The sequence below is a fragment of the Monomorium pharaonis genome, chromosome 10, assembly GCF_013373865.1.
Source record: "Monomorium pharaonis isolate MP-MQ-018 chromosome 10, ASM1337386v2, whole genome shotgun sequence".
Classification (NCBI taxonomy): Eukaryota; Metazoa; Arthropoda; class Insecta; order Hymenoptera; family Formicidae; genus Monomorium; species Monomorium pharaonis.
Window position 1 is genome coordinate 19,008,526 of NC_050476.1, and position 27,113 is coordinate 19,035,638.

At 34.8% G+C, this 27,113-nt stretch overlaps 2 protein-coding genes across 4 annotated transcripts in view; both read left to right on the forward strand.

The window, feature by feature from the left end:
• The window catches only part of LOC105838688, a 28,296-nt gene extending 7,839 nt beyond the window's left edge, over positions 1-20,457 (forward strand). For all 3 annotated transcript variants that reach the window (XM_012684421.3, XM_036293364.1, XM_012684420.2), the window contains exons 2-5: positions 13,262-13,362; positions 14,395-14,589; positions 18,422-18,627; positions 19,983-20,457. In XM_012684421.3, coding sequence (XP_012539875.1) covers positions 13,272-13,362; positions 14,395-14,589; positions 18,422-18,627; positions 19,983-20,141 — 651 coding nt within the window. In that variant the 5' untranslated portion in view covers positions 13,262-13,271 and the 3' untranslated portion in view covers positions 20,142-20,457. The remainder of the gene's footprint in view (positions 1-13,261; positions 13,363-14,394; positions 14,590-18,421; positions 18,628-19,982) is intronic.
• Positions 20,458-20,937: 480 nt separating this feature from the next.
• On the forward strand, positions 20,938-27,113 carry LOC118647812. Its single transcript, XM_036293365.1, has 2 exons — positions 20,938-25,402; positions 25,590-27,113. Exon 1 carries the CDS (start codon positions 24,299-24,301, stop codon positions 25,274-25,276), a length of 978 nt encoding a protein of 325 aa, XP_036149258.1. The 5' UTR covers positions 20,938-24,298; the 3' UTR covers positions 25,277-25,402; positions 25,590-27,113.

The window sequence follows — 27,113 nt, forward strand, 5'->3', positions numbered from 1 at the left end:
GTCGACAAAAAGATAACCGAGACGATTTTTAAAAAATCGAACGTTAATTGATTTTTTCCATTATTATTGAATTCAATAATTTTATTGCTTGATTATTATTAAATAATGATAATTATTCAATTATATTATTGAATATTATTAAATTTATTCTAGAAGAATGTTAGAATAAAATTTTTCAATCTACTGAATTACTTACGCTCCGGGACTTTGAGTCGAGTGAAATTTATATTTCCTATGAATAAAACATTATTTATCCAAAATAATAATATTATTCCTAAAAACAATAAGGATCTCTACTTAGAAAATAACAAAACTAAATTTTTTTGAAGATTATAATTTTTAAAATTATCAAATTAATGTTTAGCTGAAACACAAATTAATTTCAACAAGTAATTATAAATTAATATACAATTCTTTTAACTATAATTTTTAATATAATATTTGGTATTACCAAAGAGTGTGTGTAACACTAAATATATTAAATAATATTATTTAATTTGGATCACGCTGGTGCTTAATGAGTGCTTAGTCCGTTTCATTATAATCTACTAGTTCATTTTTTTAGTAAATACCGATCGTAAGCCCGAAAATTCGTAGGACTAGATCGGTATCTGTGTAAGTCAAGGTACATACGAGAGTGTAAATATAGAAAGTCAAGAGTTTTGATACCAATACACATAGTGTTCCACATATGCCGCATGCTAAAGAACGGTACTCCGTGCCTCCCTACCTTACGATGCCTGTATCCGAATATACACATATACACATATACATATAAATAATTACTTGACATGAAAGTAAAATACAGCACATTGTGAAGGTGTAACGGTGACAGCCGAGCTTTCAATGAGGTTTAAAAATGAGCGCGATAAAAAAAAAACTGTGCCAAATACGGAGATACGTATGGCGATTTTAATATCCGATTGGAAGAGCGCGCAATTTCGCTCATGACATCTGTCATTACGGAGGAAGCCAAGATCAGCCAGCTGGAGAGACTCGAGGCCGTAATTAAAGGCCGAAACTCGAGGTTGCTATCTCCGCTTTTTTAGGCCCCGAATATGAGTCACGAGCGCATTTCTATTCGAGCCACGAGCGGAGCGCCTCTCCCATCTCGGCGACGACGACGACGAAAGAGTCATCAGCGAAGTGGAGCAAAATCGCGATTTGTCCATTTATCCCTCCGAATAGACTCTGCCCGGTAGCCACAGAAGCGGACGATCGACTCGAAGAGAGCCCGCGCGACCCCGGCGCGGCTCCAGCGAGCTCTTTCCTCGCCGCGGACTCGATTCCGGATCTCCGCGCCGCGTCTCGTTTTTGCCGCGGTCGGATTCCCCAGAATCCAAACGCGGCCCGCAGCAGTATGCGGGATACGTCGACGGGCACGACGCGTTTTGCCGTTAACAAAAGTCCACCTCTCGGGGACCCAACTGTAAGAGACTCCTGGAAGAGCTGGCCGGCTCGGCTGGACGTAAAGCCGGCCAGCTAACGGTTACGCGATGTGGTCCGCGAACATACACACACGCACGCACACACATGCACGTCCGCGTCTCTCTGTGGTGTCGTTATATTCCACACCTACACGGTTCTCATTCTCATACTCATTCTCATTCTCATGCCTGTTCGCGTGAATGGCGACCGCTACCGCGTCGCGCGAAATACCGGGAAAGCCACGATGCCTGCAGGTCGGACAGGTGCACAGTTTTGATTTTGTCCGCGGCCGTCCGTGACGGCGCGGCGTGGCGGAAGAAGAGATCCGTCGCGGGGATCGCGCGATGGACCTCGGGATCTGAGCAATTGAAAAATTAGATTCCCCGTAATTTGAAATCTTTCCCAAGCGCAACCCAGCGAGAAACGATAACGAATTCGACATCAATTCGACGTCGAAATGATGTCGATTCGATGTACTATTTCTCACTGGGAAAGTAAGCGCTCTCCTCTGAAAAAGATAAAAGAATAAACAAATGAAAACTAAAGGCCCCCGCACACACTTTTGCATAATGCATAACGTATGTACATAAGCAAATTGATTGGTCCATTAAGCAAAGTGCATAAGAAATTCAACCAATCGAATTTTCTTATGCATTTATGTTATGCGTTATGCAGAAGTGTGTGCGGGGGTCTTAAGAATAGGTTTTCATTTTTACTGCGTTTTACATTTATGTTAGAATGTTTTTTCACACATTAGAAAAAGTAGCAGACAAACTCTCCCGCAAATATGTTAAATGTTCGGCTTTTTACATCCTCTACATATTTTTCTTCATTAACAGCTAAAACTTTCAACTCTACGAATTAGTTTACGTTCCGTATTTCTGCTTATTTCCATATGTAATATTTTCTAATGTAATTGGATATTTGATATTTCTTTTCCTATCCCTTTCCTGGTTTGCAAGAGGGAAATGGGAGAGCTTCTGTCTCTGTAATTACATTTTGTACTTTTCCGGTCACAGCGAGGGATTCTGTGTCATACTGCAAATATCGTGTGCCGTCTGAAAACGCAAACGTTTCTCCATAATTGAACGATTATTATGATTATTTTAACGACCGCCGCGCAGGCAGCATATGTATCAGGTAAATTATTACGTCGCAGCTTGTTACAGCGTAACTAGTATGCGCGAAACAAATTGCTGAAATGCGCACGCCTAAATTATAGGTACGGCCCGTTAAGGTATCGATACCTCGACGAAAGGCCGGCAAACTGCCAGAGCATCTGCTTTCAACCGCGAATATTATTAATCTTCGACGACTCCGAGTCACGGATTGTGCCTCCACTGCAGTTCACCGCAAACCGCAAGTGTTAGCCAAACACATCGAGCATGTATTGTTCTCCCTGACGATTATTAAAAAAAAAAAAAAAAAACGAAAGAAAGAAAACACAGCTTGCGAAAAGTACGCCTTCTGAATTTTTCCTTCGCAACAGCGTGTAGTAAGAAGCAATCTGCGATAAATCAGCGTTGACGTTACACGACAGGGAAAACATAGGTTAAAAGTAAAAGTCATACTGTTGTGAAACGTAGCGAGTTTTAAGATGTACAAGTTTATAAACACAATTAAATTTTTGTAATTAGAATTAAATATATAATCAATATTGATCGATATGTACGAACGGCGTTACGATTAAAAAATAGCGACTCCGAAGTCCTTTTTTGTATCCTGAAAGTAGTATAAAAATTCAAATAATATTTGATTAATTGTTCTTTTAATTTTTAATTCGTAATTAACACTTAGTCTGATCTCCAGAGAAAAATTTGTGACTTATTAACAGAACTTAACGCGGATTAAATCCGTAAAATGAAGGAAGAGAGAATAGAGAAAATTGATACCATAACAAAATTGAGTAATTTATAAAAAGTTGAATTGATGGAGTTATTAGTTGTATAAGTTCCAGGAAAGAAGAGATGTGAAATGTAACTTCGTACATCGTTTCGTTACTTGTAAGAATAGATTTATGATTATATAAACCATATCCGTCAAGATTTATAATACTTGTGGCTATGCCAGGACATAATCTTGACTAAGACTCGAGAAATGGCTAATATCGAGAAATAGTTTTCGTACTGCATCCTGATACTTTTTACATCATAAAGTGCATCGTGCATGTCTAACGTATACACGCAAGACATTATACTTACTTGAGTGCTGTAATTAACGTTGCAGCGATGCAAAGAGCAGTTAGTTCCGTAACGGATAAGATCAGATGATTCGAAACTTTCAATTAAGTTTATGCATACAAGATGCATTTAGACATTAAAGGTTTTTACTTAAGAATTCCTTGAATAATTTGAGACCGGCATTTTGGTCGAGCTAAATTCGAGCTGTAACAATGTTTTATGTAACATGTTGAAAGAATGACGAGTTAAATTTTGCACTAATGAAATATTTTGCCGATTCAGCCGTGGTATCGCCAGAGGACAAGCTAATGTAGAAAAGAAAAAGAAAGAAAAAGCACGCGCCTTAATTGACCGCAAAAATAGCGATTTCGCGCTATTTTCCTTCGCGGTAAAAGCTTATTCTCGGTAGCGCGGACTTCAAGATCTTACTTTTTTTTGGGCGAAGTACGACTCTTCTTCTTCACGCACGGCAACCCTCGGGCGATGCACGTGTCTTCCCAATCTCCATCGGACGGGGATAACCGGATTAATGAGTCGATTCTGGAACAACTTTCCTCTCGATTAATGTACCGTATCGATCGGTCGACACGAGAACAAAGCCGCGACTTTTCAACTCCCTGAGTCCTATTCATCAAGAGTCCGTCGTACTTTCAGCGTACTTTCATCGCCGCAATATCTCTCAAACCGTTTTCTTTAAAATAAGAGACTGTAAATCTGCGGTTATAATATTGATAATTTTATGCTTTTTATGATGATTGTTTTAAGATGTGCAATGTTGTATGCAAATTTATGACTTCTCGTGACATTCGTGATATAACTTCGGAGTTCCTTCCGAAGTTATGTCACGAGTATAATCTTGTACCATATTATTCATTCGTACGCAATCGATTACACAACGTTTTAATTACATTGGTTAATTTCCACGGGCGTTTAAATTTAACTTTTAATATACTACGTGAAGCAGTAGCCGACACATCGTAATTCCGGAATTCCGGAATTCCGGAATTCTCCGATTCATTTCGTTTCGACGGGCTATAAAACATCGCTCATTTGCATTTGCTGAAAAAATTTTCCATTCGATTCTCAGAACCTAGATTTAGTAATAAGATCCATAAATCTGACCAGGTGTGCGAGATATCGTAAACATTTACATTAAGATCTTTGATCTTTTGGTGGCAAATTGCCATTAAAGTGTCGTGTTGTTCCGCTTTTTTGCTTCAATAATTTTATTTTATGAGAACATAATCACAGTAGTAAATAATATCCGAAATATTTCACGTCATTTTTCTACACGATTCTCGACACGTAAATATTAGTTTTCTTCAAATGAACATTGTTACATCAAAAGACATAAAGGGTTTGACGTAACCCATTTTGCTACTATTCGTTTTTAAAGCAATTAATAATTTAAAATAAATACTGCATATTTTTACAAAATTGGTTTTTTGTTGAGCAAGATCTTTTTTTAAACTTTTAAAAATCTTTTAAAAATTCGACAGTTTTAAAATAATTGGAATTTGCAAGCAGATATAAAATATAATGATTGTTTTTTTTTTAAATAGATACAAAATATTTGTTTATTTGAAATTAAAAAAATATTAGTTGTCAAAACATGAATTCAAAAATAATATACAAATTATCTGATTTTGCAAATACTATCTTCAAATATAGCAATATGAATACAGAGGCATGTTATAAATATATTAATTTCATTTACAAATTGGAGATTCACTATTTTTATATTATTAAATTCGATTACTATGATTTTTGATCATCGTTTCGATCACATGAGATTTGACGTGGGATTTGGATGACTGACTTTCCTCAAACTGCTATTACAATATTTTCAAAGTGTCTGGTTTAATTATAACATTGTAGCATGAATCTGAAAGATGTGATGTATCCTCGGCGATGCTCATCCGCCACTTCGTGACGCGAGTGTCACGAACGGTTTAGAAAGTCGCAGCCCCCCTCGTCGAGACTGGCAATCGTGATACGAGGAAAGTTTCAACTGCTCGATAAAAATTAAATGAAAAAAAGGGACGCGTTGCAAAATCACATCAAGTTTCACTGGCCGTGAACGATTCAGACCGTTTCTAAAGTCATCGCGACTGTCGAATCATCCTCTCTAAGCCGCTGATCCTGAACCGCGGCGCGCGTTGGCATTGTCTCTCACAAGACATTTTTGTGCCTATTTAAGTTAACTGTAGGATATTTATTATATTTATTATACATTTATGTGCCTTGTGTTTAAAATTATAATTCTATATTTTAATTATCTTCGTTCTCGAGAGGTTCAGGCTGATAATTTCGTAAGCTGATATTATAAGCTTATTTATCTGGATCTTTGAAACGTAAGGGAAAGTTGCTAAAAATATAGTAGTTCTCTAATCGTACTTCATCAAAATTTTATATTTTTATTTAATAGAAGCAATATTTAAGTAACAAAAATAAATGAGAATAGATTAATATAGATAAAAATATAACAGATTATATCTTGTTTTTTGTATGTTAAGTTTTAAAAAAATTAGATACAACTGATGCTAATTTTTTCATCAATTCATGCAGCTAACAATAATGTAATCAAACTTTTGTATTTTTATTTAAAAAAATTATAGAACAAATTTTTTATAGAATCTTTTGCTTTACTCTACAACTACTGTTGCTCTTTTTATTTTATTTTTGAATAAGCATTTATCTATCTTTAATAAATCTAATATTCACTTATTCACGTACTTCTAACTTACTTTATTTAGTTATTGCTTTTGGCACTGTATTCAATTAATTTGTTTCTATTTATTGTTCTGTATTTTTATAATAATGTAATATATGTAGGATAGGGCCTTTTTTAATACTGTATATAAATTAAGGTGCGAGCGGCATTACTTTTGGAAAATACTTTGTCACCCGATATATTTATTTGAGCCAGTAACATATGTTTGTCGACTTTCAAAACGGCTAAGTTAAGGGAAATAGCGATCACCTTATTTACGCATGTAAACCTTGAAATAAATTCAGGGCAGTTTTATTTCATCCAACAACATTATTCATAGTATACAGTTTTTAGATATACGAGCAAGACCCTATTAAATTTGAAATATAATAAAATATAGCTTCAGTGGTATACATTTGGCAATTCTTCCTTCTTTCTACCTATTTCTCGAGAAAAAGTGAAAAGATGCTCGATGAAAGATGTAATTTTGTTCTACCAAAGTTATGTCTTCCTAAAATGACATAACAAAATAATATTGAGTAACTTTCAGCGATCATACTAAATCTAGTTCTCTTCTGCCCTGTTATTATACGCAGAGGCAATGATAACTTAATTGCTTTTACGTAACACCTTCGTTCATTTAAAAAAAAAGAAGGACAACGAAATGTTGTGTCTCGCGATTTGCGAAAAGCAAATATAATGGAGCGCCACAATGAATTAACGGTTTACCACAAAATTACATTAATTAGTCGCCGTTGCTTTATATAATAGCGATACATTGTAACGGCGGCGCTTCCGCGTTTAGATGTAACGACAGACGATAATGTACGTGAGAAGAGTCTCGGTTAGGAGCTGCTTAGAGCGGGCGATGATTAGATCGGTAAAAACGCCAGGGAGCTATAATTCTTATTCCAGACGCTCCGCGTTACGTGCAACTTTTAGGAAGATATAAATCCGATCAGGAACTACTGCTATTTCCTGGCCGCGGAAGAGCAACGTTGTAATTTTCTTAACGAGAGATCGATAGCGCAAAGAATGCGGCGACAGTGGTCTACGTGGTCACGGGGTCACTGGACCCTGACTGGCAACGACCGATCTTTTTTTTTTTTTTCCCTTTCCAGCCGCGCTGCCCGCAAGTTACTTAACGCAATCGTGCACGGATTATGCATGCCGCGTATTGCGGTTCACGCGTGCACACACGGGTTCGCGAAAACACTGGCATCTTGCTAACGCGTTTCCCCGCATACTTTTGCACGATCGTCGATTCGGTTTTGTTTCGATTTTTTTTTAAATTTCGTCTTACATTACTTATATCTTGAAAACACTTAAATATTCTTACAGCAAAAACAAACAAGCTTTCATTGTATATTAATTAATTATGGTAAAGTATACATAAATCCGAGAAATTTATTTATTTTGTTTGTTAACTTGTAATATAATATCTTATACATATACGTATAGGATATTATAAGTTAACAAGCAAGAAAAAAATAAATTTCCTTGATATATATATTTTTTTTTTTCAATAATTGAATACATTTATATACAATTCGAATAATTCGTCTTTTTATTTATAGATAAAATATTTTTTATTTATATTTACGTGTACGTAAATATATGTGCATGTATATTTAATATAAAAATAATTCAATATTTATTTTTTGTAAATCATGAATTAATCAATCGATTTTTTTATCTTACGGTTCTAAATCGTGCTGTGTAATGTGAAGTAAAACGGGTTTGTAAACGGGTTTGTAAACGTACCCTTTGATCAGAAAATACTAGTTGCGTCGAAGCCGCATTGTGCGTAAGATAAAAAGGAAAACGACTGCTTTTGAAAGGGGCCGCGTTTCAGAGAGGAAAATTGCGTAGGTGAGCATAGCGAGGACACATTAATGAGGTGCTCGCACATAGAAAAGCTCTTTCGCAAGGAATTTTGCACAACCAGAGTGGATAGCAACCAAATCCACGGCATCTGTTTGCTGTATCAAGAATCTCTCTCTCTCTCTCTTTCTTTCGCGCATGGTGATCGGAAAATTATGATAGTCGATGCATATGTCGCCTCGATGGAGTATCGGGATGGCCGAGAACACAAATCCATTGATGTAAGCCGCCGGGTGACGAGAGTACAAGTGATGCAATGACCGAGGGGTGTTTTGTAACGCCAATAAAAAAAGGGATTACTCGCCAGTATCAGCCGGCAATTGTTATGTCAATATTATGACACTTGGAGAAGATTGAACCGACTCTCCGGAGAGAGAAGAGGTTTAATACTTCTCTCTAGCCTTTTATTAAGACGTCATTAATCCCTTCATCTGATGCGTTACACAGATCCCGTAAGAAAGGTACACACTGACGAGGATTTAATACTGTTGCTCCTAAGTGTATTTGTAAAGGTGTACAGAATATAAATGCAATCGATTACCTTCCTAAAAGAAGCGTAGGACGAAAGGATCAAGTTTAACAGAAGTGGATTTTTTTGTTTCTTAAATTAAGTAATGTACATTATATATTTACATATCTTCTCATATCTACTGAATAAATATCTTCAACTATTAAATATATTGGCACAATCGTTGTTTACATAAAAGCGTAAAAATATATGTGTAGTAGTATTTTTCTAAGTTCAAAAATAGATAAAGCTTTTCGCGCTTTTAGATTAGAATATCCTAAATTAGAATATTTAATTAATTCAATTCTGCATACAAGAGAAAAGCTTTTCGGTTTAAGGCATACCTTAAAAGTGAAATTATTGAAGCGAAAGTAACATAATAGCAAATATAAAATTGATGGCTGGGTGAAAAAGTTGTTAACAGTCTTAACTTCAATTTATTCCATGCCCGACTTTGTATCCTTTCTCCTGTCTCATCCCGCCAGAATCGGCCATTATATTCAACGTGGTGTTTTATCTCGTTAAATGTTGCCCGCGGCTCTCATAACCCATCAACCTCTATTCCTAGTGAGCTATTAACTTTCAATCTGGACACTCCATTTCACGTGGTATACATTTAATACATGCATGTGTATACCCGTCGCGTCACTCGGCATAGTACGTTAATTACAGCGGCAGATCCTACACTTCCATTCTTCTAATTCATAACTGGCTGTGCGCGAAGAAAACGGTACGGGGGGTTATCGGAGAATCGCTTCATCATGGAAGATAAATAAGAAAAGAGAGACACAGGGTGAATGTTTCTTCCGATTTTAAACGGTTTTAAGGATGATTTTTGGTTTTACAATAGATGAAAGTTACGAAAATTTAAAAACTGTATATTTCTTAGGTTTTTTTTATACTTAACAATAAAAAATTTTGCTGACTATTCCAAAAGGGGCCGTAAAGAATAAAACTACGAAAATTTATAATAATTTATACACAAAAATGACCGTATTTTATTTTAGTTTTAGGAAAATAATTTTTAATTAGAATAAATTTTGTGTTCGAATTAATTAGAGTTTTATTAACATATGTAAAAAAATATATTTAAATCCTAACGCTACTTTCTTATTATATTTGCAAATAAGTACTACAAAACACGATTTTAAGAATTAAGCATAAGAATCAAAAACAAAGAAATTGAATAACTTTTAAATCGATATAAGAGAATTGTGTTTAAATTTTACACAGATACTAAAAAGTAATAATAATTTTTTTTAGTACTTTGAGATGTGACATATACATTCTTAATACAATCCGAGAGATTTGATCCATTATTCCCTTGCATTATTAAACGAGATATATTCTTATGCTCGCGTTTCATCATCAACGTTATGTGAGTATTGATGATTATATATGAAAATGCTATTCGCCTTCACGCCGTACATTCACGGCGTGAAAAACTGCTCATTGTCTTCATAATGTAGTGGTACAAGTAAAAGAAGGAGCTGCAAGCCTTTAATGTATGATGACTGATGAATATGGATGGTGTTGAATTATACATTTAGTAAGTTCAAGTCATCACACTATTCTTGTGTACTTAGAGATACAAGTTTGTTAAATATGGCAATAAATAATAAATAATTCAGCTTTTAACTTTGACTAATAGCCTTTATGTAAACTTTCATGTGATTTACAATATTCGCTTTTTATTGACAATTTTTTAAACATTTATCTTCTGGAAACTAAGGATTCTTAATTCTAGATAAAATAAATCAGTTATCTTTGCAATTATCTTTTAAAAATTGAAAAATTATCCGTTATAATCTTACTTGGATCTTGTCAAATTATTGTCTATATGTATAAATTAATGATATAATTAAAATTATAACCATGTCTCTTAATTTTATTCGGTTTGAATGTTTTTACAAAAAAAAATTGTGTCAAATATTAATATTAAAATTAAAACCAATATATTCTATGTTTAAGAATCATTATTTCAGATTTTAAAAAATATATACATAACATTTTTTTAATAATAATTATATTACAAAAAGTATAATTTTCGATTTGAAGATCTCTATTTTCTATCCGATATTTTTTCTTCTTGACCTATGACAATTATTAATAATATAGAGAATATATTTTTTTGCGAAACTATATAAAATTTCTTCCTATAATTTTATTATATTTGTGTGTGTTTAACGTTATAATCTTATTTTAATATTTAACATTTAAATAAAAATATTCTTTAAAACAAGAAAGTTTTTTTTCTATACAATTTTTTAATTAAATTTTTTTTTATATAGACAACATTGTTTTCTTATTCTCTCTCTCTCTCTCTCTCTCTCTCTTTCTCTTTCCTCTTTGAAGGATTTCTTAAAAGTGCATTCATCTTGCGAATTTAAATTACTGACAAATTGAGAGATCGTAAAAAAAGCAGCAGTTTGTTTCTCTTCGATAGTTTTTAGAGCTGTAAAGTTACTTTCAGAATCAAAGATGAACGGTCGAAACGATGATTGGGGAAACTATAGAAAGATTTTTATTTGTTTTATAAACGCGTTTTGCTAATGTTTTTGTTGTGTCGCTTAGAAAGTGATTCGCTTCATATTTGTTCTAGCCACGAATGATACACAGTCATTAGCAAAACCATCACAAAGCGTCGATATTTACGTGTTGCACGAGATCAATTCAGAAGTCAGAATTCGATCCGCCGCGCTGGTTCGCTTTCTTGTTTTAAAATCGAATTAAGCTAGAACATTGATTAATCGAAAGTTGTTTTCTAAGTATTTTAATAAAAACAGAATGGATATTATCTTTTAAATAGATATCGTTTTGTTATTTAAAAATAGTTTCCAGAAAATACATACATTTTTTAAAACACATATTAAATAAAACTAAAAAATTAAAAATATTACAAAATTTCTAATAAGCTGTATTAAAAATATATAAATACATATTCTCTTAAAAATATGCTTAAAATATACATGTATGTTTTAATATCAAATTTTTTAAATTTAATTCGTCGTTTAATTATAAATTTAGCCCTTTTTTCGTATAATTTGTACGATAATTGAATATCTGACTTGATTGAAGAAGGTATAGAAACCATGTGTGTAAAAAATATAGGTATGAAAGATTCGTAGGGACTGTATAAAAAATGTTAATAATTAGGATTTGTATGCGTTGCAAATTCAGTACATGCGAGCATCATAAAAGCCTTGTAACCCCGTAACCTCGAACTGCTGAACACACTCAATGGCGTTGGCAAATGTTCAGCGTTCCCGTTTCAACGAATTGTCGACTTTCTTAAAGATTCTATAATACTACCTCGGTATATACAACACGTGGCTTGGTATTTCTGTCAAGTGCCCTGAATTGTATGTAATCAGCATCTCTGCACAAAAGCACGTAATGTTAGAACTGTTACTGTCAAGGCTTTCCAATGGGCTTAAATTTCTAATTATATCTTCGGTACATTTTCCAACAAGCGAAACTAAATGTCGCTACGAGAAGTTGATTTTCTCGTGATTAGAAGCAAGCGAAACTTCGCAAAGTTGAAGAAGTTTAATACCCGCATAATTACACTGCAGTCTACGTAAAAAGTAGTACGAAGTCTTATTATTATCCAAGTGTGGGAGAGCTCTTTTGTTCCCTTGAATTTAGAACACGGAGCGCTCTTCTTTCTAGCAATAGATTCTACAAAATAACTTTGCATCGTAAGATTAATTCTTAATATTCTTAAATATTTCTAAGTATTTTAATACATATATGTCATGCATACATATATAATTAATCAAAATATTTTAATGTGTAAATAAAATTCATAAATTTATCGTTACAATAAATTAAAATTGTTAAACATAATAAATATTATATAGCTCTATTATATCATCACGTCTTTTTTAACTCAGCTTTTTTTAAACTGAGTAAGAGCGAGAGATACCTCATTATATTTTCGCGATATTCCTGAAATGCAAGATTTTTCAAGTTAAGTTTCGCATAGTTTCTCAAAATAATAAATAATTATCATGATAATTTTTACTCGTGTTGCGTTAATCGTATGCACGAATGAATACTCCCGGGAATACTCCCGGGCACGTTGCATCGCGGATGTAACGCGCGCATTTACACGAAATTGCAGCATCGCCGTGATTAACGTGATCGCATTTGTCTAGGGAGGAGGTGGGAGACGGATTTAGAATTCGAAGCGTTCGTATTTAGGAATTCCGTGTAAAGCAATGTAGTGATTCTACGTGACTAAAATAAATCTTCCCAAATTACATCGCGACGTTTAAAATCCTCTTTGACGATAATAGTAAAAAAAAAGAGTCGTAAATATAAGAAATCTTCCGTAAAATTTTAATTCGTAAAACCCGATAATTGCGGCACTTTACGAGACAAATAGCTGTACATCCACCCGGAACTTTTTAGCACCCGAGGGGAAACCCCTTTGGTGACTATTTACATCGTTAAATCCGCCAATAAATCGCCCGAAAATTCGACGCATGCTGACACATGCCTTGCGTAATTCGAATTATAAACGAACGCTCTCTTCTGTTCAAGGTCCGGGAATATGAGGGCCATCTACTTGCTCCTCCTCGGCGTTGTCGCCGTGAGTGCCCAGCGTCGTTTAGCCTTGCCCGATCCGCGAAGTTGCGCGAACCGTAAGTACTTCCAACGATATTTCGTAATCACCTTTTAACTTGACGGCTGTACGGCTAACTAGGTGGAAAATCATTGGAAATCGCAGTCAGAAAAAAAAAATGAAAGAGACAGAGACAGAAGGAGCCGATTGCAGGATGCTCTTCAGCTTTTCATTCATCAGAATACATTTGCTGTGTCGTAATCCGTGTCGCGTAAACTGATTCGCGTCAAATGATTGTGCGTAGGATTTGCTTCATTTATGATCTCCTATAGTCAGAGTTGGATAAGTTAATATTTTTTTAACTAGATTAAGTTAATTTAGCTTAAAAATTATAAAATTAATTTAGTAACGTTAAAAGTTCTGTTAAGATTAAATTAAGTTAAATTAAAGGTTAATTTAAAAAAACATTATTTAAATCAGAAAAGTAATATTTTAATGTTGATTACTCAAAGCAATTATAACACATGGTATCAAATAAATTAAGTATTTTATTTGTAAATTACGTTTATATGAAATAACAAAGAAATATTGTTTCTTCTTTGGATGCGTATTCCTCTTTTTCTTTTACATAGACAAATTTTTAATTCAAAAGAAGTCAATAAATTAAAGTTTACGTTTTTCAAAAATATAATCAATTGTAAAGTTAAAAGTAAATTGTTTTTAATCGATTTAAAAATTATTATCCTTTAACTTTTAACATTTTAATTAGTTTCTATTCAATTCTACCTATAATCGTGCGACTTGCAATACGAATTGAAACCGCTCGACAGCTTTATCGAACGGGTTTTTAAATTTTTAAAAGTATTTATATCAATTCGAACATGTTCATTCTTTACATGAAAGATATGTGAAATTTGTTTCGATAATAGAGAAAAGATTTTCACATCTCTCTTTCTCTCTCTCTCTCTCTTTTTTTCCACTGTAATAGATTTCTATGAATTGACGACAAACACGTGTCATGTGCCTAGCGAAGCCAATTATCAGCCGGTGATGAGATACAATCGTGACTGAAGGATATTATTAATGATTCATTAACGCATTCGTTCTCCAGGCGTCCGCCACTCGACGTACAGGGATGGCAGGGGGGTCGTACACTCGTACTTCTTCAGCTGGGAACATCCGCCGACCAGGAATCTCGAGGTGGACTGGCTGGACGCTCGCAACATCTGTCGCCGTCATTGCATGGACGCCGTGTCCCTGGAGACCCCTCAGGAGAACGAATTCATCAAGCAGAGAATAGCGAGAGGTGAGGTGACGTGAGGCATGGCCGGAGATCTATCGGCTCTTCGTCAGGCCGCACATTGATTCCCTCTCACAAGGATTTGAAATCTTATTCTCTCCTCGCGAAATTTCCGCTTGAGAAAATAAAGCCGATACGTGAATCGTTGATTTCGACAATCGGAGGACTGATAAATGGATTTAATCGTCGGTCATATTCGAACGGTGCAACTCAACGGGTAGCTAATCTCTCACAAGTCTCTCGATGATAAATTCTCCCCGACGGCTTTTGACGCTTCTTTCAGAAAATTATCTGACTTCTACAGTTACGAGCGATAAAAAAAAAAAAAAAAAACACGACCTTATCCAAACTAAACTTTTGTGCAAATGATTAATAGAAACTTCGTGTACTTCAACTTACTAGACTTACTGATCAAACTTAAAAATTTAAATAAATCAAGCGCTTTCCCGTTATAATTGTGTTCGAGATGCGCTTGCAGCGTTCACGCAATTAAAAAAAAAAATAAAAAGTGATTATTTTCAAATGAAATGTATCCTGTTCTATAATAAGTTGAGAATCATTTAATTCTCTCCACTGATGATTTGTTAAGCATCTTTTTAATTATCTTTTAATCGATGGAAAATAATGCGCGATTGTCTTCGACTATTAATATTGCTGTAAAAGATAATTGTTTCATCGCTTCTCCGATGCCACTCCTCTTACATCCGGGAGCTTCAAGCCGATGGGAGCAACAATCAGCCGATAAGCCGTAAAGTTCAAGGAATAATTAATTGATTACGCTCGACTCGATTGGCGATTTCATAATCCGAAGTGTGTCAATGTCATATCAGTGAAATGTTTATATTACACTCTTCTCGCGATCTGTACTCTGTGAAAATATAAAAAAGTCATCGTCGCTGATTATGTCATCTTTAGACGCTTCAACCTGTCATCCGTCAAAAAAAAAAAAGAAAAAAAAACATAAAGCTACCGGAAAGCTATCGGCAAATTATTCAGAAATTCAAATTGCTGTTTAAATTACTATGCACCGTTATCGTAGATAATTTACAAAGTCCACGTCCAGGCAGAAACACGCGAAACAATCTTTATTCTTAATTCAATAATAATCGATTCCTTCCGTATTTCGCAACCTTCTTCAAGAAAATAATTCAAGGCGCGGACCTCGAGTTCCATGGTGAAACTCCGCCGTCAGAGCTGCAATCTCGCCATTCTTTTCAGCATCCGCGTCGGAAATTCGCGAGAGGCGCGAGTGACATGGAATCTCATTAACGTCACTAATTTTGCGCCACGTTCCCTTCGCGAGGGAAATTTTCGCGCCGCAATTCCCCCTCCTCGGAGACCGAGTCCCCTCGCAGATCCGACGTGGTAGACGTGAACGCGTGAGAAGTAAAAGCGGATCCTCTTTGGTCAATTTAAGATCCCCGCGATTGCACAAGCGCGATTTGCCGCGCGCGATTAAGTCCCTCGCTGGTTGGGTTGGGTTTTAGGTCCCGATTAGGCGCGTCCGCGCGAATTCGATGGCGCAACGCACGACAGTGTGACTGCTCGTCATTTCTCTTCGTCATTTCCTCACGGATCCCCCCCCCCCCCCGTCTCTCTGATCCCGCAGCAGCAGCGATCGTGGAATTCGAGGTGCAACTTTTAGATCCGCGGATGACTAGGCGCTTCGCGCGCGCGCGCGCGCGCGCGTGTGCCCCTATATCCCGGCGAAGCGGGTCACTTTCACTTGACCGTTGATGCCCCGTTCAGAAAAAGGAACCTGACGTGAAAGGGACTTTATGTAGGTACACCGCAATTCGACGATTTGTCTTCGCGAGGCTGGATTCTCGCGAAGTTGCCGGCGATAACGAGACTCTTGTCGCCACCGAAGCGGCTATCGTACCGCTCGAGCGCCGACACGAAGTGAGCAGTGTTTCGAAATGCGTTAGAAATGTGCCATCCAAACGAATACAAATCAGTTGAGGCTCGATTCGGATTTGAATCTCTGTAAATTCTAATTATTCAAGAAAGACTCGAACATATTGCCAAATACATTGACAACATCATGAAATCAAATTTAAATTTATATCATGCGATATTTTTCTTATTATATTTTGTAAGAAAATAGTATTCTAGAAATCCTTCGTTATTATCTATTAATTAATATTCAGCTTTACAATAATTGTGTTGTTAAATAAAAGTTATGTTTCAAAGATCGTTTCGGCTAAAATTTTGTCGATTTTTCTGACGGTTTGGCACCCATAGATCAACCTTGTAGCATCAATTTAAATATTAATAAGTAACACATTGCAATATATTAACTTAAAACGAGGAATTGAAAGCAAATTAAAACAAGCTTTAAATTTCGAAAGCATAATATAATCCGTGTAATAATATATTTTGCAATAAGTTCCACACGAACTGCTAATTTTTGTAACTGTTTATACACATTTATATTTTTATTATTAAATATTTTATATTCTTCGTTAGACAACATATCACTTTTATATGATAATTCTCTAATTGAGGTTCCATACACGTTTTCCCTCAATTGTCGTTCTCACTTTCTTTTCTCTTTAACTTTCAAGTAATGAATTCTAATTAATTTCGTATCTTTAATTAATAATTCTTACATCTTATACCCGTGTGAACTCTCGCTTTAGATATTATACATAACACTATTCAAATAAAAGAAAACTTTCGCTATTTTAACTTTCGTTAGAACGAATATTAGTTGTCAAATCGAATTCTCACTATTTGATAACAATATAATGTAAAAGTAATTTGGAGAAAGGAATAAAATAATAACTGATAGTAAATTAATTCAGACAATTAATCAAGCTAATACCTAGTAAATATAAGTTATGCGACGAGACTTGTTTAATTACCTGTTGATGACTCCGAAAAACTGATTCCGCGCTTTCACGGGAAACCGCAGATAAATTTATCGAGATGCAATAAGGAAATGTTGAGTGAGAAGTGTAATTCATGATGACCAACGGGACGATGATGAAACGCGGGTTCGATGCCTTCGAAGAGTTTAGCATTCATATTGTTAAGATTTATCTTAATCAATTCGCGTGAAACTCTGTGGGCTCAAACGTGCACAAACTTCGAAGAGCAATCGCGCGTTACTTATAGATCACTCCGAATTCAATCCTTTATTCAAATAATTCATCGTTCAGAATAAAATATTTACGCACATTTACGGGCGCAAGCAAAACTGCCGAATGCAGATGTCTTCAAGATTTGGGCGATAAAAAAATGTTTTGCATGTAAAATTATACGTAAACGATAAAGAGTAGTTTCTGCATCACAAACAAATTGTATCATATATTATTACATGAATTATAGGTGCGTGAATCCGTTTTTTTTTTTAATGATGATGTCAAGCTAGACGTGACATTTTATACGAGGTTGTTTGAGCTATTATTCAGATAATAAGACATTATTTGATTAGAATACATCCGGCCATATTAAGGAAATGGTAGTTATTTGCTTGTTGCTTCCTCGATTGTTATTAAGTCTTACTGTCACATTTCGGATAATCTTATAATTAAGGAACAAAGTTTCCTATTGCGGTCACAATGATGCGGACGTCCGGGTAAAGATAATCAATGCATCGCGCGCTATCATTCGTCGAAAGGTCGTCAAACCTTACGGTTAGCAGCTTCTATACGTGGAGGAAATTTAATCATTTCCTCTACGGATTAAAAAAAAAAATCTTTTGTGCTCAGAGATTTCCTACAATTTTCTCTTTTAATCCCAGATTAAATCCCGCACGTTAAATTCAGTTGTTAATTGAATAAAAATACGACACTTTCAATTTTATCACATTACGCGCTTATCGTTTGATCAGGAAACGTGAGGTACATTTGGACCTCGGGCCGCAAGTGCAACTTCAACGGCTGCGACCGACCTGATCTTCAGCCCCAGAACATTAATGGATGGTTCTGGTCTGGATCTGGCGCCAAGATCGGACCCACAACCCAGCGTAACTCCGGAGACTGGAGTAACACTGGAGGATACGGTCAACCGCAGCCAGATAATCGTGAAGCTGCACAGGTATAGTTTACTTATCTGTAAAAGATTTTATTTCGAATTTCGAACTATGTGGATACACACGACTCTGGTGCAACGGAGATCCCTTATAGAAATTTAACACTAAATTAGATTTAAATAACATTAAAAAAATTGTACTCATTAAAAATGTAACTCTAGACTAGAATACCTTTTTAAGAGCATTAACAATAGCGCTTTTAATATTTAAAATAAACAATTAATCACTGGCCAGTTCAGTACTACCAGTGTTAAGTTTTATAATAATTCGCACAGACGAGGAACCTCATAATTTTTTTTGCAAAACGTTTTAGCAAACATTTTAAATAAATTATTTCAAACAAACTTGAAACAGATTTGGGAAGATCTCGCGTTGTGACCTCGCTGAGCGATTTCAACGCGCTTTCCTTCGGCGCCGACCCCGAGAAACTCTGATTTATATTCTCGTAGGGTAAAGTGAAAGTGGTATCTTCGGATTTATCACCGCTGTCATATATGTGACCTTTAGTAATTTTTATCAGCGCTTCGCGCTCTCGTAATATATCGCGCTATCATTTAAATATAAAAAGTTACTGAAGATTGTTTAGTCTTTTAAAATTTTATGGAAACTGAAATCTTGAAAACTGCGATGCATGTAGAGCTTTATCAATAGTTTCTTATTCTGTATTTTTAAAGCTTTTTGTTTCAAAGATATTTTGGCTCTATAGGCTACCAATTAAAAGTTATTAAAATTTAAAAACTGCATTAATTTATACTTTTTTTAATCAACAAAAAAATTTTAATAATGAATATTTGAATTTTGGTCTTAAAATCAGCTGCAAAGAAAAAAAAAACAACAAAAAAATTTGGTTTATGCAACGCTGATGATTATTACTTATTTTACTGCAGTAAATAATAAATTAAATAATTTATTATAAATTAGTAAGATATTCAAATGTAATAATAAAACAATCTATAAAATTAAAAAATTTGGTGTAATACTTTAAAATGTGATATATACATCTTTAATTTGAAGTTATAAATTTAAAGTAAAAATATTAGTTTTATCAGAATATATTTCATTTATGAATAAAGAGAATTATTCACAATCATTCATAATAGGCAAGGCTTCATCTTTACTTCAAAACTATGAGAATTATTATTTTATTATTATTATTATTTTGAATGAAATATAAGTGAATGAAAGTAAGGTACTTTTGATTTAATATAATTTCTTTCAATTAAACCTAACATGTACTAATTGTAAGTTCTAAAAGTAAACATTCTTAAAGAAAGGCTTGTTCGAAACGTGTTATTTGAACCTAAACGTTTTTTTTTTTTCGAAGGCGAAGCCTCAATTTGATTACTTTGTCCATTTGCAGGGTAACGATGAGTCCTGCCTGTCCATTTTGAACAACTTCTACAACGACGGTATCAAGTGGCACGACGTGGCCTGCCATCACGTGAAGCCCTTCGTGTGCGAAGACAGCGAGGAGCTCCTCAACTTCGTCGCGTCCCGAAATCCAGGAATCCGTCTGTGAAGGGCGACCGCGGACGGACACGGGCGAGCGGACCATCATCGTACATCGAATGCGATATAACTTGAACGCGACGGTATTTCACGCGCACCGCGTACTCTCCCCTTTGTCGTATGTTTATTATTTATATAATTTACACTAACCGATAATCTTTTTTAACGGGCCGCGATTGTAGTGTTGCGCAATTCACCGTAAGCGAAAAGAAAAAGCGATTGGTAGCTCGAAGTAGGCGGTAAATGCATTTAGTATACGCGTAAATTTCTTGTAATTTCCTTTTGTACTCCTTTCGTATGTGAATAAATGCATTTTCTTATTTGTATCGCAGGCGTTATCATTTATCCCTTACCAATTATATTCTTTTTCTTCTTAAAAAAACTTTACTTTGTTAAATTAAATAAGAAAAACACACAAAACAATTTATAAATAATAATAAATTTAATCTAAATGTTATTATTTTATTATATTTGGAGCTTTTTTAAAAAAATTATTTTTTAATCAAATTTTTTCTTTTTATCTTACTACTTCAATTGTTTAAGTTTTAAATTTTATATTTCATTAAAATAAACTACTTTGGATTTTATTTTTTTAAAGTAATTGTACAGTTATATGTCAAATAAATATAAATATGTATTTTTCTGTTAATATTTGACGCTATTTACAAATTTCGCAACAAAAAAATGTATATATTTAAGGATGAAAAAGTTATCTTTGTAGAAGTAATTAGTCATAGTTACTTTTATTTAAAAAATAATGTATCGTAACTTTTCAGTTACCTTTCTATTAATTTTTTATAATGTTTATACATTGCTATTTTAAATATTTAGAAACTTACACTTCTAACATTATTAAACTATTTTATTTACAAACTACGATATTTATAAACTATTTATTTTATTGAAACATATATATTCTTATACATAGAGATACGCTATCTATTTGAAGCTTATTGTAGGAATTTTTCAGCAAGAAACACAAATTGATACAGGAATTTTTGGTGCTTTCCGGCAAGACATAGTTGATACAATGTAACACAGTTGTTGTACGCTGCATATGCTTTCTTATATTACGACATAACATGACGCATTTCGACACGGCTACTGAGGATAATTTTCAGCAACTTACGTAGGCAATACTCTGTAATACAGTATACGACTCAGTACTTTTCAACTATGACACAATTGTACACATATTTTAGCTGCCCAGTCATCAAAATGTTGACAGAATGTTAGCAGACTGGCAACAGAATATTAGAAAATGTTAGCAAACTAAACTTAACTGAGGCCTCATTCTGCTAATATTTTGTTGACATTTTACATCAGCAAACTAGCAGCAAAAATCGAGCAAACTTTATTGCAAAGCAGCAACACCTGCTGCATTTCTGCTGCCAATCCGTCAGATGTCAACAGGTTCTGTCAGATTTTTGGCAACAATTTATTAACATTGTTAGATATTATAAAGTTTGTTAAAAATCTGTTGCTTTCCTAGCATCAGGTTCTGGCAGCAGATCACATTGTTTCTTCAGATTTGACTATCAGAGAGCGTTAAACAAGAGGGAGAGGGATTCACTGTGTTACATTACACTGTGTCCTTTGTGTTTCTTGTTGAAAAAGCATCCAAACTGTCCAAAGTGTATAGAACTGTATTGATTTGTAGTACATATACCCCATAGTCGTATCATTCTAGATATCTAAAAGAAAACCATTATAAAAAAGAGGACTTGTGACATAGCTGGAAAGCATTGAGTCGTACACTATGTTACACCAATTACATACGAAACAATCACATCTCTATAGTTGAAATGCTTGTAGTTTTAAAATAAACAGCGCGTCTATAATGCGTTGTATCTAATAAATAATAAATTAAATTTGAGTCAAAACTACCTTATATGAGATATAATTCGACATTATGAAACAATGCGAACATTATTTAACAATGCATCAAATTAATATAAAAAAGTTTAACTGTATTAACTTAAATAGCATATAAAAGCAGTTAATCATATATACTTTTTTTTTATTTTTTTCAAACGTAATTCTCTCTTTCTCTTCCCCGTCCCATGCCCCATCTTTCTCTCTCATACTTCTACTTTCACGTATCATGATCTAAACGCATGACTGTTGGGACGTAATAAGAGCTTTTGGAAGCCTTGAGCAAATCTATTTGCCATCCCTATTTAAGCCTTGAGCAAATCTATTTGCCATCCCTTGTTGAAAAAGCATCCAAACTGTCCAAAGTGTATAGAACTGTATTGATTTGTAGTACATATACCCCATAGTCGTATCATTCTAGATATCTAAAAGAAAACCATTATAAAAAAGAGGACTTGTGACATAGCTGGAAAGCATTGAGTCGTACACTATGTTACACCAATTACATACGAAACAATCACATCTCTATAGTTGAAATGCTTGTAGTTTTAAAATAAACAGCGCGTCTATAATGCGTTGTATCTAATAAATAATAAATTAAATTTGAGTCAAAACTACCTTATATGAGATATAATTCGACATTATGAAACAATGCGAACATTATTTAACAATGCATCAAATTAATATAAAAAAGTTTAACTGTATTAACTTAAATAGCATATAAAAGCAGTTAATCATATATACTTTTTTTTTATTTTTTTCAAACGTAATTCTCTCTTTCTCTTCCCCGTCCCATGCCCCATCTTTCTCTCTCATACTTCTACTTTCACGTATCATGATCTAAACGCATGACTGTTGGGACGTAATAAGAGCTTTTGGAAGCCTTGAGCAAATCTATTTGCCATCCCTATTCCCGTTTATCAATCCTCGACGGACAAATCCCAATATTATTATTCACAATCAAATGCGTGCGTCAATTTGCACACACATACGAATATCTAATATCTCTCTAAAAACATTTCACGAATAGAAGAAATAATTTATAGTACTATATAAAATGTACAACATTAACAAGAGTCTTTTATAAATAGCTGGCAGCAGCAAAAAAAAAAAAGATACGGAATATATGATATACCGTAAAATACAACGTCTGATAACATTGTTCAATTTGCAACTTATAAAATTATTGCCAGGAACCCTTCTCTTTAGATTACTTATCTGTTTCAAGTTAGCTTTGTCTTTTTTTCTCTCTCTCTCCCTCTTTACCTTAATAATGTTAAACGTAAATTTGGCGAATAACTCGGTTGCGTACTCTTCGGAATGTTTTTCAGAAAATAGTACGTTTTACATGTAGTTCATGAAAGATAGGTAAGTATTGAAAATCAGTAATGTGGATTAAAATGAAACGTCGATCGATAATTGTAATATATTGTATGAAAAGCGAAGAAACACAGAATTTTTTCTGAAAGAGGATTCAAGACAATTATCGACGAGATAGCGCAAATAGAAATTCTGTTGAATTTTTATTTGCACTATCTCGTCGATCGGAAATTGACGCGAGTATCTCAAGCTAATCATGGTGACCGTGCACGCCGGAGCTGCATGGCATGTGCCAATAGCGTTTCGCGCGCTGGCGAATCGCTAGCCGTCGCTACCATGGTATTCGCTACTCGGCGAATCACCTCTCTTGCGGAGGCGCGTGAACATTTTGGTTTCCCTTTTTCAAAATTGTACCGTTATCGAGGCGGCCGGTTAGCAATGGGGAAGGAACTTTTCAGAAGGTGGGGAGTCTGTGAGTCTGCCGCGATTTTCTCTCCACATTCGATCTTTGTCCTGCGAGCGAGTGACTTAGCCTAAGGTAAGTGTCCCTATTAGTATGCCTGTACCTATTTGTGTGCCTTCGTATTTAAAAAGGTTATAAAAGAAATTAACACAATTTAATAGAAAAAAATTTTTAATTATTTATTGGTTTTATTTTCAGGATACCTGCTGCAATAATGTCCAGTTCTGAAAGAGAGGATGGAAGTGATCACGAGACTAAGATCGTGCAGGTGAGCAACAGTATACCTATTGCACTTTATTGCATATTAATTATCGTTAATTAATCGGAAACCTTATATTTACTGTTTAAATATTTTCCGTTTTTTTCTTTGTTTGATTCTTATCGGAATAAAATTGTTCATAATATGACGCTGCTTGTTAAAAAATTATTTATATAGCATATCAATAATCCAGATTTACAAAATAAACTTGTTTGTTAAAAAAAATGTTTTGTTATATAATGGTAAAAATATGTGGAAAAATACGAGAAAATTATTATTGCAGGTGGAGCAGGAGATTGATGTGCACCTGAAGCTTAAGTGTCTGTTGCACGTGGACGAGAACACAGGGAAGCCCGTGAGCAAGGAGTTGACCGCGATAAATTGTGAGCCCATGATAATCGTGCCCAGGGAAAAGAGTGAGGACAGCTCGGCCGACATATTCGACAAGGCCAATTCGTCGCCCGATTCTGTATACAGTAATCCCCAGCTGTACGCGCTGACTCCGGCGATTAGCAGAACATCTGACCTGTCGTCAATCAGCTCGTTCAGCTCGGCGTCCAGCACTGCCCTCTTGAAAGCCCTATTGAGTCCGAGAAAGTACGCAAAGAAATACTTCTCCCAGAATACGAACAGGCAGATGTTGACCAATACGTACGATCATTTGACGCGCGAGTGGAAGAACCACCGTCTGCTGACGGAGACAATTCTAAATTATACAAACGCAGAGCTAAGCAGTATCACCACCATTCCCGGTGCCACGAGTTCACCTGTGGTCGACATTGAGAATGTGAGCAATGAGCGACTGGATGATCCTCATCCTTATTATCAGTTGACCGTTAAGAGCGACAATATGCGCCCGTCAACATTGGTGGAGCAGCCTGCGACGACCTCGAAGGTGGAACCAGTAACCGACAGCACGAGGAAGGGCAAGGCTGTGAAGAGGCCGAGCAGCAAACAAGTGAAATCGGATGTCGATGTGCAGATCGACATAGAGAATGACGGCAAAATCTCAGACAAGCCGCACGCATCGGAGTCGGACGCACCGTCGAGAGCGAAAAAGAGCAAGCCAGCGGAGCAAGACGACGCGTTAAACAAAGACAAGCCACGTTCCAAAAGACTTGATGCGCTGCTCCTCTTGACCTCCGGTTCATCATCATGTATCTGCAAGTCGGAGTCCTCGGAGTCTACGGAATCGGTCGGATCGGATATCTCAAGCGATTCGACTTAGTCGTTGGTTCAGGACCATTATGCTATAAACGGTATACAGAGAGAGAGAGAGAGAGAGAGATAGATAATCAGTATGCCGTATGAGCAGCGCGTGAAAGGGCCGCCGAGCAAAATCAAGAATAAGAAGGTAAAATACTTAGGTATTTTATTTCACTGCTATGTAGATTAATATTCAAGCACAAATTTACTTTTGAACTATTAATATATAGAGTGTTCGACAAGAAGTTGGAAGAAAATTTTGAGATTAATTTTAGAACTCAAATAATTATTGTGTTTCGTAGAAAAGAGTTTACAAAATTATTATTTTTTTTCAGAGAACGTACAAACGACGGATTCGTGTGGCAGAGATGTCGTGATCGTGCCTATTGAGGAATGCCTGTTGTCAATATCAAATAATGCAAATCGGCAACAAATGCCAGTACTATCGACCACGTGGGTAGTTCAATCTATAATTGAAGACAAGTTCTGCCCTCCAAAGAATCATCCGCGTTACAGACACAATTATTAGAAAAATGGGCTTTTATATTAATTAGAAACCCATTGTTTTATAATCGTGAGTACGTCGTCTACAATCGTGAGTACGTCGATCAATGTAGCTAGTACTAGAACATAACAAAAAGGGGGAAAAAGGGTTTTCCAGCCTTTTTTCTCCCTTTTTGTTTTTCTAAATTTGTTTACTTTCCACAACCGCGCGCTTTGCATGAGACGGAAAAATGTTTTTAATCACGAGTCTTGATATTTTCTATTTTATTATCCTTTTAATAATATTAATTTATGTGTATTTTCAATACGCTAAGCATTATGTGACATATCTCGTTTCTATCACTTTCTCGAGACAAAAATTTCTTTCCTTTGCTATCCTCCTCTCTTTTTACGTTTATATTATACATTCAATTTATTACTGATCATCAATGTTACGCGTTTTGATGTGATAATTTATCTTCGCGCAATTACTATATATAAGTAATACATTCTCGTTCTGTAAATTTTCAATTTAGAACAATGATCTTGATATTTGTTTTACATGATCCTTCCATATGAGAATATTAATGCGTAGCGATATACATTTTCGTAAAGTTGTGTATAAAAATAGATCGTAAGCATATATATAATGTACATACATTATATACATGAATGTGAATTATTATTATGTGTAAAATATCACCAAGTGATTCATTGTTCTCTTTTACAATAATTCCATCATGATCAAATAAATCGCGCTCATATTGATAAGAAACGCAGAATTTATTTCACTCAATGTGGTCAAACAAACGACAAAATGTCACATCAGTAAATAAAGTCTTACTCCACTTTCCATTAACTTTTATAAATAGGCGTCTACTGTAATCGCTCATCTACACTCGACGTTGGGGCTCCTGTCCTCTCATCACGTGAAATTATATTAGTAGCCAGAATAAACAACGTGATTTTTTTCTTTTTCTCTTTGCAATGTAGATTATAAATTAGTAGTAAAGATAAGGTTCACGCAGTTCCCAGTTTCTGATCTCTCATAATTCGTCACGTGCAGTAGGAGAGGAATCAAGAACCTTAAGAGAATATTTTAATGACAGACAAAGAGTTTTGACGAACGATAACACGATTGATTAATATTAATTCAATATGTAAAAAACTCCAAATTTTTATTAAATTACCATGTAGATGTATGCTTTTATACACGCAATGTATATAAGTTATTTATTATACAAACGTGCAATGTATATAAATTATTTTATATCACTACATTAAATTTTACATTATAATGTCTATATAAAATGTACGTTATAGCTATATTATGTACAATCGTGTTCAGGAATAAAATATAGTGATAATTTGACAAA